The sequence below is a fragment of the Augochlora pura genome, chromosome 6, assembly GCF_028453695.1.
Source record: "Augochlora pura isolate Apur16 chromosome 6, APUR_v2.2.1, whole genome shotgun sequence".
Lineage (NCBI taxonomy): Eukaryota > Metazoa > Arthropoda > Insecta > Hymenoptera > Halictidae > Augochlora > Augochlora pura.
In genome coordinates this window covers 16495430-16515897 of record NC_135777.1, presented here as the reverse complement: position 1 = coordinate 16515897, position 20468 = coordinate 16495430, and the positions used below count along the sequence as shown (strand labels likewise).

Below are 20468 nucleotides of genomic sequence, written 5' to 3'. Positions count from 1 at the left end.
AGTACGAGTAGCTTAACCGTAGAGTGGCGTTAATCGAACACTAGCCGAGTTGTTATCGCTTAAGAAATTTAGGATAAACATAATGCTAAAGGCCAGTCGGTGGCGTCGATGAAAAGCTTCGGATAAGAAACTGTCTTCGGTATCGAAACCAGGTGTTACGAAGACAGGTCGAAGCTTCGCAAGAAGTCGTTCTCCGTGGAAACGGTGCACGCCTTTCCGACAGAAGCTTCGTACGGAAGAATTATCGCAAACGGAGGATTTTCATCGACCCCACCGTGAGAAGAAGCATGCTCGAAATATGTAAGTAACGCGTAGATGGTAATCATAATTCGAGAAGAACAAGCAGGGGGGTCGACATTGATCCGACTAAAAATATCGAACGTCGACCGCGCACGGGTGATCGCGTTGTTGGCGAGCTATCGACATCTACCGAGGCAACAATTTTTATAATTTTCTGAATCAATTAAGGGTTGAACTGCTACCTGAATGTTAGAATAATTGTTACACAACAGAAATTATTTTTCAACTTTCTATCACGCGCGTATGGAAGACGCGATATTCAAACGGTGTCGTACACTTTATGAATAATATAAATAGGATAAAAATTCATAATAATGTAGTTATGATATATATTTTTTTATAATCCAAATGTTCAGTTGTTAAAGCGTTAACACGGCCCATTTTATTCTTATGGTATAAACGAACAATTGAGTTACAGTGATCGAGGCGATCGCCAGCGCGCGTTTGGCTCCGGCTATTTGGCGATGTCGTTCGATGATCGTGAGAACTACCGTGTTGTCCCTAGATATAACTCGTCGGAAATAAACCGAAAGGAGAGAGAAAGAGAGAGAGAGAGAGGAGTACAGAAGGAATTGTGCTTTCGATGTTGCTGTTGTAACTTGACTAAATGTTAGTTGACGAGTGGATACGAAGCCGAGGCGTGTTAAATGTCGAGAGGCGACGGTATTTAGGCGTTCGCTCTCGCAAACCGAGGCGTCACTCGAGGCCGATCTCGATCACGGACAATCCTTGGATCGCGGATTCTCAGCTACCGATGTCTGGAAGCGTTCCGAACCTAACTTGTAAGATACGTTTTAGTATTACGTGTGTCGCGGCGAACACGAGGGGTTAACGATTAAACGCTGTGAACGGAAACATGAGCCCGCGACTGTCCCACCTGCTCCCTAACAAAAAAAAAAAAAAAATGGAAGTTTGTGTACAAACGGAAACTAATTTGTAAAGACGTAATGTATATGTAATTTGTAAAAACATTAATGTATAATGTAATATATAACGTCAATGAACACGTATAACGGTAACCGCGTTTCACCCGAGGCGAATGGGAGGGAGCACTCTTCGGCGCCATTGATTTTCCTGTCGCTCTTCGTTGGCCGTTCGTCGTCCTCGAACGTACTCATCTCGTCGAATTGTTTCATGGTTCGGTTGTATAAATACTTGAGTCTGTTACAGCATTGTAAAAATAAATGTTGAGTGACCTCATATATTGTAAGAGCGACGCGTGGCCTTTCGATTCCCGTCAATTGTCCTATACGATTCTTCCGAAGTGCGCGGTGTTCGATAATGGATATTTTTTTTAAACTTTTAGAGATTTTGAGCGACAATTTTTACTCTAATTGTATTCTAATCATTTGAATTGGTTCGATGTAGTATATCAATATTATTATATTGTTTTCTGTTCGATTCAATTATTTGTACTCAATTTATTTTAAATGGCATCTTATCTTTGACGTAAATTCATCAAGTTTGCAGTATGTTCATGAATATTTAACTGTGTAATTGTTTTTTTGAAAATTATGTTGGAGTAAATATGTTTCATTTCGAGATATAATTTTAGTAGAAATCGTACGTTAACAATAAAAAACCAAATTCAGCCTTCTCCCAGTATCATTATTTATCTACCAATATCTTTCAACGTTGCACAAATCTCGCCTGAAATGGTACAGGTAAGTAAATACGCAACGATCGGCCGCGTTCGCAAAGAATAAGAAAAAGTAGAAGAAGAAGAAGAAGAAGAAGAAGAAGAGAAGGTATCAATTAAAAAGGACATTCACTTTACAATTTATTTACACAGGCTACACAATGTACACTATGAGGGATATGAAGACTCACGGGCGTTCATTTTTGCGGACGCCCCAATGGATTGCACGAAATTCACCCGCGGCCCGCCGTGACAGAGGAAAAAAGATCGTGTCCACGGCGAGCACAATTGCACATCGCCGTCGCAGAAGTTTCACAATGTAACGCTGATAAGGTCGAGCAACAAGAACTTAACGGAACAAAATATAGTTTGTACAACAACAACAACAACCGATATTACAGAAGAAACACTGTTTGAATGGCACTGCCGAGCGTGCGCGCGGTACGGGGCACGCGTCGATCTACACGAAAATTCGAACGAAAACCAGTCCGTGAAAACGAAACAGCACTAAATAACGTGCGCAGCGCCAGAAACATTAATCGCACCACTCGATTCGGTAAATCAATATTCAAATGACTAGGTAGCTCGCAATTAGCTCGCGCGGATACGGAACGTCCGAATCGTTCGATGACGGAACAATTTATATTCGGTCAAACAAGTTCATTTCGAATGAAAACTTCGCGACGATGCGACCGATTGATCGATCAATTTGCTACTGGTTAAACATTGACGCGACCCGATAATATCGATGGATACGTGTATGCAAAAATTCATTCGGCAAAATAAGCGGCGAATCGTTTTTGGCCGACCGCGCCAACGAAGAGGATCGTGCACGCTACGTTAAATGTCGGTGTTGCAAGAAACGTTTCCAGTACCATGGCACGGCGCGACGCGGACTACTCTCTACGCCGTTACAGAAATGGGAACTTAATTTAAATAAAGTATAAACAACAATCGATATAATCTGTAAGCATTGCGAACAAGGTAAACGAGCACGAACGCGAAACCGAAACATTCTGTTACTCCGTATTTTGAAGCGTCGAATCGCGTCCCGTCGGCGTTATCCGGGGCGGGGAGGGGCACGCGTGCCGTGATAGTTACCTGATGAAAACCACGTAATCCAGAAGAAAAAACAAACACACCGAGAGCGTTAGTTAGTTGAACGAGAATCAAGCATCCCGTCGTCCAAGAAGCCGTGATATTCGTATAAAAGAGAGGAAACGGATCAACAACGTTGTTTTTCGCGTGGACGCCGACCACCGGATGCGATACACGCGTATATAATATATATATTGTATGTATATAATATATCATTCCGTTCGTTATTTTTTGTTCTTTTTATATATGGCAGACATGCACACTTACGCACACGTATATTCTAAATATTTGGACATTTGTACTTGACGTATTTCAATCGCGTGTATAACAAAATATTCGAAGCTACATTTTTTCTTTTTCTCGGAGACCCCCCTCCCATCGAATACCGAGGGGGACTCCTCTCTACGTAGGTATAGTTTGCACTGTCGTACATCTAGGTGCACATCCCTTATAGTAACAAATACATCGTACAAACTAACGTGACTCGAAGTTAGTCGCGGCGTTGCGCCGCCATTTTGTGCTGCCCCTGATCGAAGAGTCCTCGACGTGGCGAGCGAACGTGTGGCACTTGCTTTACAAAATAATAACAAGTCGAACGGGACTATACATGTATATACATGTGTATTAATGTATACGCGACAAGCGATTAGGTTCTTTTTACGTATCTTACGTAAAGAAAGCTAAAGTAAGTTAATGTGGTTTTTCACATTCATCAGAAGTTTCTGTCGCATTCGATGCAACTTTATAATTACAAGAACATTAGCGATTGGCGAACGCAGGATAGCGAAGATGCTAAAATTTTGCGAGCTTTTTAATATAAACAATTATTCGTTAACGTAAGCTGACGTAGACCGATGATTTCGTGTGTGACCTGTTTCTTGCTGGTTTTCTTAGGTCGGTTTTAACACTTCAATCTGTTCATCATGAAAACATACTGCGGCGTAAAATGCATTTGTTATTAGACACAAAGTACTTTCAATATTCTTAATAGACGTCAGTCTTGCATGAAAATCGTTGGGAATTACTTGAAAGCATAAATAGCAAGAATACGAATTCCGAGAGAACGATAGTTTACAACAATGTAATTATTAAGCTGTATCATTATAATTATCGTTGATTATTTATCAAACATCGACATAACGCAGAAGAATGTCCTGTATCGATTAGGAAAGCGATTATGCTGATTATTGTGTTTTACAATCTTACACTGTAAAATCTTGTTCATTTGAATATATATTCAAAACGGCTGTTCCTTCAAGCGATTCCCAACAGAAATGGAAGAAACATTTCAGAAACGTGAAAATATAACTTTATATTTTACAATAACGCTGCTATTTTGTGAGATTTGTTTCGTTAAATCTCGAATGCACTAATAATTGAGAGATAACGATAAAACTGAAATTTCATCTTCACTAAATGCATATCTTGAACCAAAAGATACGACGTTAATGTTTCATCGCGATAATTAAATAACTCTCGCACTCTGTTTTTATTCTAACCAGCGAAAGCAGCGTCCACTGTAAGAATAAACCGCAATTATAGTGTACTCGACGGAACACTCTTCGCCAGGGACAGCGTATAAGAAATATGAAGGGAGGTAACGTAGCCGTGCTAACGTTCTGCGAAAGTGGCTGAACATTCGTTTAATTAAATGTTTTCGAATGTCTCGTAGGCCTACGTTCAACCCCGCTTGTTAGAGACACGAACGCATTGACAGTTAGACAGCGGATGCGGGACGCGGCTCTGTAAAAATCACATAAATAAACTCAGGTAAAGCGTCGGGGTTTCGGGGTAACCTGTCGATCGGAACAAACCGTACTGTTCGAACGAACTTACACAATTATCAACAAAAAAAGAAAAATAAAGTTCTATCGATAACGCTATCCTACGATATTAAAAACTGTCGCGCGGGCTCGCGCGTAGGTGTCGCTACAATTTAAAACTTTGGTCAGTCGAAGTGTTTCACAATGCAAACCATACCGCAGTCTTCAAGCTAAAGTATAATTTGGTCGAGTTTCCAACGTAAAGTTCATTCTCCTAATCTTATCGTCCGATATAAATATCTTTCGCGCGACAGCGGGGATCGCCGCCGCACGGAATTCAATTTATCAGTACCTAAAAACAGTCGACTTGGACTCGTTACTTCACTTTTCTTTCTCTCTCTCTCTCTCTCTCTCTTTCTACGTGGCCTGTCCTCACACCCATCGTTCATTTAATTCGTTAGTTAATTGTTATACATCGGTAACGGGGGGCGCTTCAGGTACTCTGTCGAACGAACGATTTAGTTTGTTGCGCTCGCAACAAAGATGTCCTGTATCCCGATAAATAAATAGACGCCAGAGCTGTTATACAATCATTTGATCGATCCTCTAAACGCGATCCACGGGATAAATTCCGATTTATACAATTTCAAGATCGTTTCGTGAATTTCGCGGTGCCTTTTACGGCGTCGTATTGGCAGTTCTGACGGACCTAATCGTTTTCAAATCCGCGATTCGTTCTCGTCGCTTCGACGCGACTCGAAATCGAACAGCTTCTCGAAAATTTTTAAGGAAAGTATCGAAGCACTCGACACCGTCGAAGCTCGATAACATATTTCGAAACGTTGACTCGATCGAATCCGTGCATTTTCGATGCTTTTCTATTAAGTTAACAACGCGAACTCCCTCGCAGTAACTTCGTTCGCCAACTGTACAACACTGAGTGAGCACGATATCGTTATAGTTCGGTATAGTTCACGTTTTTGGAAGCCGTTGCAACGACGTCGCATAGCTTGGTTACGTATACTAACGGGATTCTCGCGAACGTTTAAATCGCTGATTCGAATGAATATTCATAATTTGGAGTCGCTGGAGAACTCGTTATCGGAGACGGACACGCTACGAGGTAGCGTGCGTGCGCTGACGCGATCGAATCGAAGTGCTCGAAAAACCGGAGCTTTCGTAATGCGAGATAAGACGCGAGCCGCGAGCCGCGAGCCGCGGACGCGGGCGCAGATACAGCAATGATTCATTATTTTGTGGAACAGTAGACAGAAAACGCGGACGAAGGTTTCTCGACGGACCAGATCGTGTTCACGATCGGGTTCGCTTAACTCGTTCACTTCCGCCCGCGGTATTTTCAACATTGACAACAGCAATTCCGAACTTTTTATCGTAACATTCATCTGCGAGTTAACTTTCGTGGTTTTTATTTCTGTTATTTTTTTTGGGAAAGAGTTGCGCGCGTTTAACCCTTTGCGGTCGAGTGGTAAGACGCCGTTAAATGCCACATTTAGAAAATCATTGTTATCGAATGTAAATAATGCGTAAAATGCTCTATATAAAATGGAAACACTGCGAGTCTGCGAAAAGATTTTGGATTTCTAATTAAAATGGCTCCAACTGCAAAGGGTTAACGTTTTATCCACCGGAATTCTCAATCAGCATGATGTACCGAACATAGTATTTTTCTGCGCAATAAATGCGAACGAAATTGTTGAATAATATTATTAAATTCATCATGTTTCAATGTTAACTCGTAGACTCTCGGATATCATAAAACGATCGCCGGTGGACAACGCGTTAAATGCGAAACAGTGTGAAATTTGAGGTTCCTCCGCACAATAATTGGTATTTACGAGGATCGTCCAACCTGCTGATATAGGATACTCCATAGACAGTTAACTCGTGAATCGCGAAACGTTCAACAGATTGAAATCGACTCGCGCAGTCCCGGCGAGCATCGACGCGACCGGACAATTGTATAACGCTTAAAACTCTTTCGCGCGTGAAAGGATAGGACCGAGAAGAAAGTACCTGGATAGCGACATCGATCGAAGAAAGTTCGACAGTTTCCAACACTCTATATAACAATAAGTATGGATTAGGTGCTTTCCCTTACTCGTGGAAAAATATTCCTTCGTTTTCGCAGGGTATCGAAGAACGTTCTCTTTTAAACGGCGTCCTCCTTGCCGTTCCCGACCTGGCGGTCGTACTTCTCCTTGGTCTTGTCGACCTCCATGTCCGCGTCCCCGTCCCCGTCTTTCTCGTCGTCCCTCTGCTCCGCGGCGTCGTCCTTCTGCTCGGCGACTTTTCTCTCGTTAACGGCGCCGGCGAGCTCCTCGCTCTTGTCCGTCGAATTCGCCGAATGCGATTTGTTCAGCAACGAGCTGAACTCGCCGAACTTCAAGATCTCTTCCATGGCCGACTGCTCCAAGTTCACCTGCCACGAAACAGCTTCGTCAATTCGATTATCCTAAATAAAACGTGAATATTGTACGTGAAACTCCACCCGAGTTATACCGTACCGAAACGCAATTGTTCGATTTATAAACACAATTATATGATTTTCATTTGAATAACTTGAGATTTTAATAATAAATCTGCCAACTTATATTTATAACTCGTCTGCGGAGTTTGTGGAATATTAAAGCTGGCCAGGAATACGCAATGACATTTTTAAAACTGACCTCGATTTTCTATCGGAAAGATAATGAAAATTTTAAGTTCGATATTCCATCGCCAACCGACGAACGTTTGAAACATTTTTTCATTATTTTCTTTATCATCGCGCGATTGCGATATTTTGTCAGATCTTTAAACATCATTGTAAACGTAATGTTGTTGTTGTATATGCCAAGCGGTCGAATTTACTTGTCGTTACCAACGTAACGACTCGTCAAAAATGAAATGAGATCCAACGGAGGTGTCTAACCTTTCGCGGTCTGCCCCTTTTCCCTTTGCTCGACGAGGAGGTCGTCGATTGGTAGCTGGCGTTCGACATGTTGTTTTTCCTCTTGGGCCACTGCAGATGCGAATCCAGGTGCTGCTTGAGCTTGTCCTGCCTGGCGAACATTCGCGGACAAATGCTGCAGGCGAACGGCCTCTCACCCGTGTGGACTCGCCTGTGTCTAGCCAAGTGGGAAGCCCTCGTGAAGGCCAGGGTGCACAGGTCGCAGGAGAAAGGTTTGTACTGAGCCCTTTCGGACTTCGACATCAGCGGTCGCGATTCCTTCCCTTCGGCCAGGCCCATCCTCTTCGAGCCGATGTCGTTCCTTTTCTTCACCGTTAACCTTGAACTCTCATCCGCGCTTCTCGAAGAGTCCTGTAATCATCGGCGCGATACGTGAACCGAATGCCACGGCGTTGCCGCGCGCTCGAACTTACAAGAACGGTCAGAATAATTCATGCTGTCCCTAACGACGGACTCGTTCCCGTAGCGATGGCGGGTCGAGCGTAGAATTCGCGGTGAATCGAACGAATGGTGAACTTTCAGTAAATGATAACAGAATCGCGATGACAGAGGGTTGGATATATAATAATTTTATATAATTTTTATGATCGTTTTTGGTACGCAAACATTTCGACAGAATGTTTCGATAATAAATATTTGAATTTCGAAGAATTAAAGATTGTTATTAATTCCGAAATAAAAAAGAGAAAATATACTCAGAGAAATGTAATTTGAGAATCTATGCATTAACTTTATTATGTAATAAATTTGAATAATAGATAATAATTGTAATAATAGTAATTGATAATAATTATTTGAATGGTGGAAGAATTAAAGATTGTTATTAGTTCGAAAATAATAAAGGAAAATTCAGAGAAATGTGATTTCAGAATCGACGCATTAACTCCACATTTTCAAAATGGCGCAGAAGATTTAGAAACTGATACGGAAATTTATATTTAAACAATTCTTGCTGAATACTATACATTTTCCATTTTATATAAAATTACTCTTTCAACTGATTTCGCGCAGCGTTATTGCAAAATATTAGCGTTGACACAACGGTGAACGTTTTCAATTTTGAACACTGCGAAAGATAACTTTAAAGTAGCGAAGATGGTTCGCTCATTAACCTATATCGATAATACGCTGGCAAGGTCATTGGAATGTAATTAAGAACGTTATCAATGTTTGTAAACACAGACATCAGTCGAAACAAAGTTACATGAACATTCAGAATAGAACAAATCAATATTAACACTTCGATTCTAATATTTGTTAATACGCTGGGTGACCCCGCGATTATGTTTGTTATCAGTGAAGAATGAGCTTTTTTGTTGCAGAACTAATTTCAATTCCCGCCAAGATTAATAATAAACATGAAATTGCAATAATAAAAATCAAATTGTAGTAACAAACATAAAATTGCAATAATAAACATTAAATTGTCAAGCATTGTCTAAACATTTCCAAGATTACGGAACCGTGTATTTCGAGATCTCTCCGAGCCGAGTGTGTTGCCAATGAGCGACCCTAAACGGAGAAACAATTTCAATTGTATTCAGCTTGTCGTACCATACTCTCATCTCGTTCTTGTAAGTCGTCGTTCATCTGTATGTCCGGTACCGTAGGGTCAGTAGATCCGTTGTTGAAGTTCGGCTCAGATTTGACTGCGGACGACTCCTCGTACATCTCGTCCCTGGACGTGTCATCTTTCTGGGCTAGTCTCTCCTTCGACCTGTATTCCTGTGGCTCGCTGTTCCTCGAGGTGCGTCCGACCGACACCCGTTTTTGACCCTTGAATCTCGTCTCCCGTTTGTACATTGGCGGCGGCATGCGTCTCTAAACAATGCGGAAATATTAAAAAATATTAAGAACACTAAGAATATTATCTTAACGCTATCGACCGGTAGACCGTGAACAGATTGTTATGGCAAACAATAATTAGGTGTGTATTATCGAGATGTTATTATATTAATCTTTTAAATATCAGACTCCTTTTGAAATGGATAAAATAAATAAAATAGATAAAATAAATATTGCTAATTTTGTGGAAATATAATTTTTCAATATAGAGAATATTTTTTTATGTTAACAGTTTGCCGACCGGACATTTCCCTGACATCGACTTTGTTTTGACTCAAATCTTCGCGCATGGATTATTATATTATTATACTATTATATTTTCTTTTGCTTATAGAAATGTTAAAAATTATTGTACTTTCTATATTATACGATTTTTGTCCATTATCCAATAATTGCATTTGGTATCATCCTATAGAAGATCGTTTAGATATCTCCTAGTAATCGCAATAATTGAAAATTCTATTAATAGACTTCCGGTATACAAAGTGATCGAATAGAGAGATGATTAACGAAGATATTTTCCTCGAGAACGCAAAAATAGTAAACTACAGTCGCGTAAACTGTCTGGCAATAGATTTTGATGAATTTTATGAGATGCGATCGATCGATCAGCATACTTTATACAGTGTCCACGTAACATAATGCAGCGTCTAGGATGCAAGAAAATATGCAAAAAGTTTCAAATAACCTTGTATGGGTAGCTTTTTGCCACGGGGTTTTTCACGCTTTTATTTTCCTGTCTACCAAGAAATTACATAAAATCAAGTTTTGCAATTAATAAAATGGCGAGACATTAATTCGTAATGATTTCCTTCAATCGTCGTCGTTTCCTTCGCCGCTAATTGCAGAGATTAAAGAACTAATACGGTATAAAAATTAACTAATATTAAATATTGTTGAGGTTATATCACTATAATATTATATACATTATTATTATTACATTATTATTGCTACGTTATTATTATATATTGTTACATTATCGTAATTAGCTATAGTTCGATAACGCAACGTATATCAGCGAATTAAAATCACTCGCGTGCGCATAATTCGATCGTTTCTTTAAAATGTTTCTTATTGATTTCGTTTTCGACGAACTTCGTTCGACTCATTCATGTCACGAACATGCCAGAACATCGCGATTCCATGCACCCATCCAGGAAGTTCGCGAAAACTCGTTGGTCTAGTGATCAAAGGCGACGAAACGAGCCCGTGCTCCTTTTTCCTTGCTTGGCCTTGATTAATTATTAGACGATGTAGAAAAGGAAACGCAAACCGAACGACGAACGTGTCTTGATTAAGTCAACGCTGCTTGTCCCTTCTTAAAGCAATTGAACTATGCACCCGTCTGATCAATCTTGGCGGACTGTTAGTATTGTCAGTCGATTAGTATACGGTATACGTAATGCTTGTTGCGCGTACGTCACGTGCAATAACCAAGAATTACTCGCTTCGTCCATAAACTTAACGTTATTTCATATTTTTATTTCTTCGAAGTGTAAAATTGGAAAATCCACTGTACAACTCGTGTAAAAAATCGTCACTAATATTTAAGTTATTACAGTTTTGCATTGAATTGCTTGTGACTGTTTATGAGAAATTTAGGTTAATACTGTATTCTGTGGTAGAATTATAAATAAATGTAATGTTGCAGCAAAACTTTGTATATTCAAGGAATTCAGATAATAAAGAATTAATTAAAATTAAAGTATTATGGTTTTGATTATATAAGAATATTAATAAGCTTGCTCTTGTATTTCTCCGTTTGAATATAATTTCATAGCAATATATAATAGCCATAAATATATAAATAAAGATACAAGGAGAAGTGGGAGGACGATTTTCAAAAAATTATGCAACTCATTCTAGTACTTTGGATCTAAATATTTAACCTACTACTGTATCAATTTATTTATAACCGTGCTTGCTACCTGTATCCATTTGCATCGGCAATTAGCACAGTCTGCGTTTTATTGCACGAGGATAACGTGCGTAAGAATTTTAGTAATTCATGAACTTGGTTTTACTACATTCGGTCGTTCGATGTCATTAGAAAGCTACGGCAGCGATATGAATTCTATTGATGATGCATTACGTTTCCACAGAAATTGACTTTTTGGACTCCGTGAGTTTCCTTCCAACAATAAGATAAGATAAACCGACACACCCTGCTCGCCTTCAAATGTGAGTAAATAATTTCATTTTTTATCTGAATTCAGAATATAGGATACTTCACTTGAACCGTGTATATCGTGTACACTGGGTGAACAAAATAACTCGATCGCTTTTTATATATTTTTGATAATGTAAGAAAATTTCAAACTGTTTGTTTATTCTTACTTTATTTAATTTTATTTTTTACTATTTTATCTAATTTTAGTTACTTTTATCTTTCACTATTTTATTTACTTTTATTTTTTATTTCGAAAGCCGGAATATATGTATATATATATATATTTATGATAATGATGTAATAGCTGAGATCAAGACCTATACAATAAACTATAATACCATGACCTTTAATTGACATTGAAAACAGACATATTAGATTTTTATGATCTTAAAGTCATAAAAAGGAAGACCTTACAAAAATGTCCCCTTTGTTGTAACATTTGCTCCAAAATGCTCTGACCCAAAAAACAAATTTAGGTTTGTGTATTTAAATGTTTTATTAATGAATTGTTTTGACATCTTCTCACACAGGAAAGAAGCAATTTAAAGCGATACAATTATTTCGTTCGCCCTGTATACACCGACGCGAAAAATTTTAACCGCGATTTTGTTTAAAATTTGAACCTCATTGGAATATTGTTACGGTGGAACCGGATCAATAATATTCGTACCCGTTCTCCTGTTCCGACTGTAATGATATTTTAGCCGTATAACATCGAAAATAAATTTCTGTAACACAATATTTTGCCCCGCGTGAATATCGAGTGTAATTAAAAATATAATTTGACAGTAATATCAAGTGAACTGTGTAGAAAAAGAGACGTGGAAAATCAAACGAAACGTATTTTTCGAGTGAACTCGACTGTTCCCGATTTTTGACAGCAAAATTATTATATCGGAGGCAATATCCGAAGCTAACGAGAAAATTCGATGGTTTCAAAAACTGCCGGAAAACGCAGCCGAAAATAACTCTTTGATAAAATTCTGCTCCAATTTATTTTTCCTTGCGCCCTATTACAAACATACGTATTGAGAAATATCAGCCTTGCTTTTATGAATTTACCAATTATACTGGGATCAAAATTTGTAATTTCATTCGAATCTGAATGTAATATAAATTTCATATTAATACCAACGTAACACAAATTGTCATTCAATAAGAATATCATTGAGTTTTTTAATTTAATATAAATTTTAGTACAAATTATTAGAAATAAGCGAATGTAATTTTTTTAAATTTAATTTAATTTAATTCAATTTTTTGTAAAAAGGTGAATTAGCATACAGATAAATAACATCCGAAGAGCATTAATTTTATCAGCGCAAAGATGAACATAATTTACAAAAATTTGTAAAAAGATCAATGTGATCTATAAAATGAATAATTTCGATTGCAATACTTTCTAAATTGTTTAATAAACTGTATATAAGAAATTATATTACAACGAAGTCGAAAATAAAATAGAAGAAGCATTTCGAACCCGGAAAAAGGTGAATACTCACGATTTGCGTATCCGAGGTCCGTAAGGGTTCGTCGAACGAGTCCTCGTGGCCATCGATCACCATCGGATCGTCCTCCACCTCGATCTCTTCGACCTTGATGTGGTCCTCCAGCGACTCGACGGAAGACTGTTTCGGCAGGAAGGGTATCACCGATGGATCCTTCATGTACTCGGTCGTGTGAACCCTTGTCTCTATGTGACACCGTTGCATCCGCGTTTCCACCCTCGTGTAAGGGCTCCGGCTGTTTTCTTGGTTTCTGTGGTCGCCCGATAGCCCGCGAACTTCCAGGTCCGTCGCAGTTTTTATCAGGGACGGCAGATGTTCTTCCGCCACGTCGATGGAGCCCCGATACATGAAGTCCAGCAGACACTCCATTTCCTCGACCGCCACCCCTGTGAATCACAACTGATTCGCTGTACGATTGATCCTCGAAACTCTCCTGCTTAATTCCTTAACGCGAAATCTTTAAGTCAGTTTTCACGTGAACGTGAAATTGACGTCATACGATTCTCAGCTGGCAGAAGCTGCTGCGCATGTATAGAAAATTAATAACAGTAGTTTTGAATTTCATGCGGTTTAGTTAGACCGTAGCTATTCCTGGTAAATGCTATTCCAGGTAAATAAATACCTGACAATCAGTCACCATTTTTACCGATATTTTGTATTGTGAAAGTTGCTGAATTAATTTTGCGACGACTATAGCGAAAGTCGAGGAATTACAGCATAGGAAATAATTTTTATTAATAATGATTTAAAGACTCTTTTAGCCCCTTTGGTAAAGTTGTCTTTTCACACTATGAAAAGGAGCTATAGATATCTTTTCTGTTCGAGCTGTATTTTATACAATGCTGTTAAACAATAAATTTAATTATAGCAAAAATATAGTATGAAATATAATGCATTTAATCAATGTGAAAATAAAATATAAAATATTTATAAAAGAGTATTATTATTATAAAGACTATTATGTAATAGTAGATTTAATATTAATTACAATATTAAGATTGAACGCTTATCTTATTAAAACGATACAAGCGTTCAGAATTGATGTAAGCTTCGGTTTATAAAAATACTATAGAAAAAAGATGAATTTTAAGAGTACGAATGCATTTACTGTTATCTCCAATGGAGTATTTGGAAAATATTCGGACGGCGTTGCGGCATGCGCAATGCGGTTCTCAAAAGTGGCCGTCCGAAGCTGTTTTACGTTAATTGGGTGAATCTCTTTTCGTCGAATTAGTCACTGCCCCGTCCAGTTGCTAAATCTGGTTCCGAGAGCATTCTTGGATCTCGATTCGTGGATGGTCAAGGAAATCGACCTTTTTCCGAGGGTTTCGAGTGACGTTTTCGGCACGCGTGCGCTCACTGTCGCTATTGTCAGCGCGCGGACAGCGTCGGACAGCGCTCCGTGGCAGAGACGCGCGGCCTTAGCTAGCGTTCCCCTTTTTCAATTCGTAGCACGCGACCCGCTGTCTGTCGCCGCGGTCAGCGTCTCTTAATTTATGTTTATTTACGATGACATTAATCTCAATTTAACAAACAAATGTTAATTTCAATCAGTCGCTGGCCACCGCTCGAAACGAAAAGGAGAACATTTTTGTTCGCACATTTTAAAGCACCCAGCTATGCGAATGATAATAAACTCAGAGATTCTTAAACAAAAACATTGCAGAATATCCTACTTATAAATTTTTTAAATAATAGTATACAGATATTTTGTTCAGCTTTTGTTTAGATATTAATAACAATATAAATGTTACTTTGAATAACTGTGCACGTCGCTGCGCTTACGATCAGAATTTCGAACAAATAATTAATTAATTTAGAGTTGTAGCTTTTTACTTAATTTTCCATACTGTTCCTAACCTAATCGAGTTAGGTTTTGTACAACGTGATTAAAATATTCAAAGTGAGCTTCAAATCTCGATACAAAAACAATATACAAACAAATGATTATATCAGCGTACAACCCTTTTTATATCCTGCAATTTTTGTTCGAATAATTATTTTATAACAGTTTCCATGTAATTTAGGTGTCAGATTTTGGCGGACCACCCTGTACACGTAATACGTTCGCGGTATATATCTCTGCGGCTGAACGTAAGCTATTATGTACTAATACCGAGCGTGTGTATTCAATGAAGTATTGATTTCAAGTAGGCAAACAGTTTTCAATTAGATCGCGAAGTTCGAACCGAAAACAATCGGCTATTGACGAGATATACCATCTAACTATAGTTTATATATATAAGTGCGACATCAGCAACCGTTACTCACCTTTTAAAATAAGAATCGGTTGTTCACCATAGTGCTCTTTGAAGACTCTTTCGAAGTAAGGGCTGCATGCTGCCAAGACCAATCTGTGTGCTCTCAGCATACCACCCTGGCAGGCTAAGGTCGTGTCAGTCAAAGAGCCACTTTTATATAGCCCTTCAAACAATCCGGACAAGTTTGCCAGATGATTGTTCCAAGTGAGATTGAACGTCTTATCGCCCATTGTGATAACACTTCAAGTCCTTTCTGCAAAAAATACGGAACCATGAAATTGCACGGCTCGAAAGGAAAGCAATTATTAAACATAATAATTGTTGAGAAGAAAAAGTAAACATATTATTGTTAAGAAGAAACATATGTTCTCTACGCACACTATACCAAGGTCAATATTCCTAGACTTAACAACTACTGAAAATCATAACAAATCGTTAGAATTGAAAATCTCTACGGTAATTGTTCTATTTTTGTCACTTTAATATCAGCAAAATTTAATTTAAGCGCTATTTCACTTGCAAAGCATTGACACTTGGACAACGACTTTGTGTATGTTCGGACACCCGGTATAAATATATAAGTTCGATCATAACTTGACACAATGAATATGCAGTAGCGAAAGTGTTAACGCGGAATATTCTCCCATTCAATTCTATGTTATTCAATCGCTATGCTATATTATGCCATCGCGGTTCCGCGAATTTTTGGTAGGCGACTTCTGCTAAACAATGAGCCAAGTAACGGACAGGAATTCATTGTGGGCGGTGACACACTTCACATCGAATTACAAGCGAATCCCTTTGCGCGACGCCCGGAACTTTCTAAAAAAAAAAAAGAAAAAAGAAAAACACGCTGCGATTAAACGCAGTTGAGCATCGTGTGTGCACGCATGTTGTCGGAGTTTTTTGTATCGGAGTTACCGAGACGGGCTCCATACGAATTAAGTGGGGAACAATGGCGGGTGTGCAACCGCCTCTACACAGATTAATGACTATCAAACAGAAGTTTAGGGAATTATGGGGTACAATTAAAACGAAGTCGCAATTCGGCCGCTTGCAATAACATATTTCGGTGTCGAGGCTGCCACAGGAATTCGAGCAATTAATTGGGTTAGTAAAAAAAGGGCGCTAGTAATAAATAGGAACAATATTGTATAATAAAATTGATATATGATGATTTACTTATTATAATAATTATATTATACTATAATAATAATATTAATTACTTGTCAGTAATTATTATTATTTGAACCATTAGGCTATCGTTATAATATTTACCAAATCTTGAAATGTTATTTCTGTATTCGCAATTTCTTTAAAATTTACGAGAAGACATTTTTAAAAGAAACCTGAAGATGTAATCTTACTTATCTGGTTATAATAATTACGGTTTATTGAATTTAAGAAATGTTTTCGTATAATTATATGATTTAATGAGATGGCCGATTTAATTAATTACGACAACGAAGCAAATAACAACAAAGTAGCTATAATAACGAAAATTAAACATCAAGTGAAATTTTGTATTTTATATTGCATTCGGAATTGACATTTTTTCGCGATCGGATATAATTGCGGAATTATTATTATTATTATATTCGACCGTGATCACAATGAAATCGAATATGCGGTGAGCCGGGAAACAGATAGACGAGTTGATAAGCAGGTAACGATGATGTCGTTCATATTTATAAACATAAACAGTGTTACATTGATTTCATAGAGTGCGGATAATTGCCTTAATTATCACAGAATTGATTCGTAAATGAATTCTAAATAGACTCCAATTACAAAAGCGAACGCGTAATTGCATGATATTGTTGCCACTAACATAAAACTTTACACGAATTAAAACGCAATTTAATATGGATAGTATGTTAATCCCAGAAATAATTTAAATTGATTTAAGATCACAATATAATATAATATTATATTGCATTCTATTTATAACATTATTTGTCAATTGCATTTTACTTACAATCTTATTTATCAATTTCAATTTTATTTATAATAACTTTCTCTACCTATAGTAAATGAACTTTATTTCAGCTTTTAGTTCCGTTAACTAATTTAGCAAGTTTTGTTACAGAAATCCAATTATAATATAAATGTTTCTCTGTTACGCAGAATGTATACGCAGTTTTAATAGAAAATAAATTGCCAAGCATTGACTTAAAACAATGTTCGGTGACCTGTTTTTAATTAAAGCCGCCAATCTCTATATTATAACAATTATATTGTCGCTTTCTCGCGTTAGATGTTTTTTATCAAAAAAAAAAGAAAATCCACGAGAAAATGAGAACGCGGCAGATGTTTTTTTCTGCAAACGGTAAAATCTCATTGGAAAATAAGAATCCGCTGACAAATTGTATATCATTCCGGGATGGTTAATTACAGGCTGTAGCACATTTCCCAGCTTACCTGCAATAGTTACGTCATAGTTGAAATACTAAACGATAACGATGGTACGTCGCTTTAATTGACACGTTACGCGCAATTATTCTAATTTTCTACGTCCAGGCACAGGCGTTCATGTAATACCGAACACAACACAACAATTACATGTAACTTGGAAAATTCGATGCTGCTCGAACATCTACCGCATGAAATGATCGCGCATTTTTTAATAATATCAGCATAGCTTCTTATACAACGACGGCACGGGTGTCCCCCGTCGCGTGTCCGCTGCCTTAAACAATCCTTTCGACAGTTATTCTTTTCCACATAAATTGTCCGATAACATAAAATGCATTAAAACCTGATTCACATAATATCAGCAATTCGTATAATGCTCGTTACGCAACAATAACAACAACGTGGAGAGCTGTTTGTTTGTCGAATTAATTACTAACGAGCAAACAATTAACGAGTGAATCTGATTATTAAAACGTTTCCCCATTCATCGAGTGTAAATATTTTACCGAAAAATAACGGTTCTCTCTCTCTCTCTCTCTCTCTTTCTCTCTCGCTCCGTAACGAACATCCCAGATCCATGTAATTACAATCCAATTAAATTTTACATTGCAAGTAGTCGGGACCATCTGAAAGTCAAATTCGACCACCATAGAGGCAAAGGCGAAGTACAGCGGGTAACAATCTGATGGGAATTCGGACTGCGTAATATTTTTCACAGCTGCGTTTACATTCCAGGGAATCGAGCAATAATTCACGAAACTGTATTACGCGTTACAACCGGATTGAACGTAATAAATCTGCAGACATTGTACAAAGTTCGTGCGCGACGCGGGGAGCCGGCACCGAGGGGCCGAACCCGATTGCAATTAAAATCTCCATTAGAAATCTATCGCTATCTATATTTCCGCATAAACTTTTATAAGTTACACAGGGTCGCGCGGACTCGGGCGACCATGGACGGCTTGAATAAATTGTTTCGCGGAACCTTTTAAATCGCTGGGCCAGCAGCGGAAGCGCGGAACAGGCATCCCTCCGGTTGTCGAGCAACAATTCTTGCCTATTCCGACCGGCCAGCCGAGTTTCCACCGGCTACAAGGATTTTCAAAATCGCCGGCCAAAATATAACGGCGCCCGACAAAATATCACAATCCATAACGCCGAAGAAGGCGCATATAGAAGCGGGGGGTCAAAGTTAGGCAAATACGTACACACAATGCAAGGGTGCGAGCACATGCACGGGCAGGGGGGACACAGCCCGAGCACAGGGGGTGACCGAGAAGAAGAGGGGGGGTGAGAAGCAGGGTGAAGAAGGGCAGGAGCGACCCGACCGTGGTCATGCGCAGACGCGGTACCCAGGCCCGATCCATAATTTCGTTGGTGGACCCCATCACGCATTACCAAAGGCTGTGCGGACTGCACGCACCCTTTTTTCCTCCCGTTTCGTGGCAGCCGACGCTGCGGCAACGGACCAGGGGGGGTTGGGAGAGGGGCACAGAAAATCGTCGGCCATCGAGTGAGAGAGAGAGAGTGAGAGAGAAAGAGAGAGAGGAACGGTCCCCTACGCGGCGGTCGCCGTCTTGCCGACGCGACGCTCGAAACGAGTTTAAATGCCCGATCGTGAAAAAAAAGCCCACGTCGCGTCGGCCTTTCTAGCCACGTGGAAAATTCGAGATGTCCTTTTAAACGCGAATTTATAATGGGGGAACCTGCCTTCGAGGCTCCCCCTCGCTAGACAACGTCGATCCGGCTTTCGGAGCAGGTGTCGACCTTCGCTGCGACCCGCAGTCCGACGTTTCGGCAACCTGGAAGATTTAGTCACGAAATAGCATATTATTAAACGGTTCCTCGGTCAGTTTTCTATTGTATGAGATATCTCAGTGATTTGGGGTAGGCATTGTTGTTAATATCGTATCGCATTCAGGTGAAATAAATATGCTCGTAGTAAACTCTAACCTTTAAGGTGCGTTCTCAACGATAGAGCCACGGAGTTCTAAACAGGATTTGCGAATACTGGTTTAGATTTTCTTTAAACTTTGTAGAACGTCTGTTATAATGTATTCTTGAATAAAAACGATAAAAACGAAACATTTTTATAAGGGATTGTAGAAGAAGAAATAAAATAATGCAGTAAATTCTTTCCAACTGTCCTTTCGCTTTTAAACAAAAGTGGACAGTTAGAGAAGCGGAGATACGATTATTCAAGCCTCGCAGCTTGTTTTTATAGTTGTCGACGGTCGACACGAACCGAGGGAAGTATCGAACTTAAGCGCAAGTGCTCAAAGACGCGAGCATTCAGTGTTTTCTTGTACTAGTTGATAAATATATTAATTTTTATATCATATCGCACACTTTCCTACAAAAATAAAATATATCTGAAGTCAATATACATTATCGGATCAAAAAATATTCTACTTATTGTAAAAATGTAAGATACAAATTAATTTATACAATAAACATCTACAACAACTACAAATAGAAGATATAAAATTTAATAATTC

At 38.7% G+C, this 20468-nt stretch overlaps 1 protein-coding gene across 6 annotated transcripts in view; it reads right to left on the bottom strand.

Moving 5' to 3' along the window:
* LOC144471690 (uncharacterized) overlaps positions 1-20468 on the bottom strand; it is a 29543-nt gene that overhangs the window by 998 nt on the left and 8077 nt on the right. For 2 of the 6 annotated variants that reach the window (XM_078183990.1, XM_078183991.1), the window contains exons 2-6: positions 15566-15808; positions 13289-13680; positions 9326-9592; positions 7733-8122; positions 2373-7273 (exon numbers count right to left, since the gene is read on the bottom strand). In XM_078183990.1, coding sequence (XP_078040116.1) covers positions 6971-7273; positions 7733-8122; positions 9326-9592; positions 13289-13680; positions 15566-15785 — 1572 coding nt within the window. In that variant the 5' untranslated portion in view covers positions 15786-15808 and the 3' untranslated portion in view covers positions 2373-6970. Of the gene's footprint in view, positions 1-2372; positions 7274-7732; positions 8123-9325; positions 9593-13288; positions 13681-15565; positions 15809-20468 lie in introns of those variants that run through there. The other 4 variants (XR_013494324.1, XR_013494325.1, XM_078183992.1 and 1 more) reach the window with 4 other exon arrangements.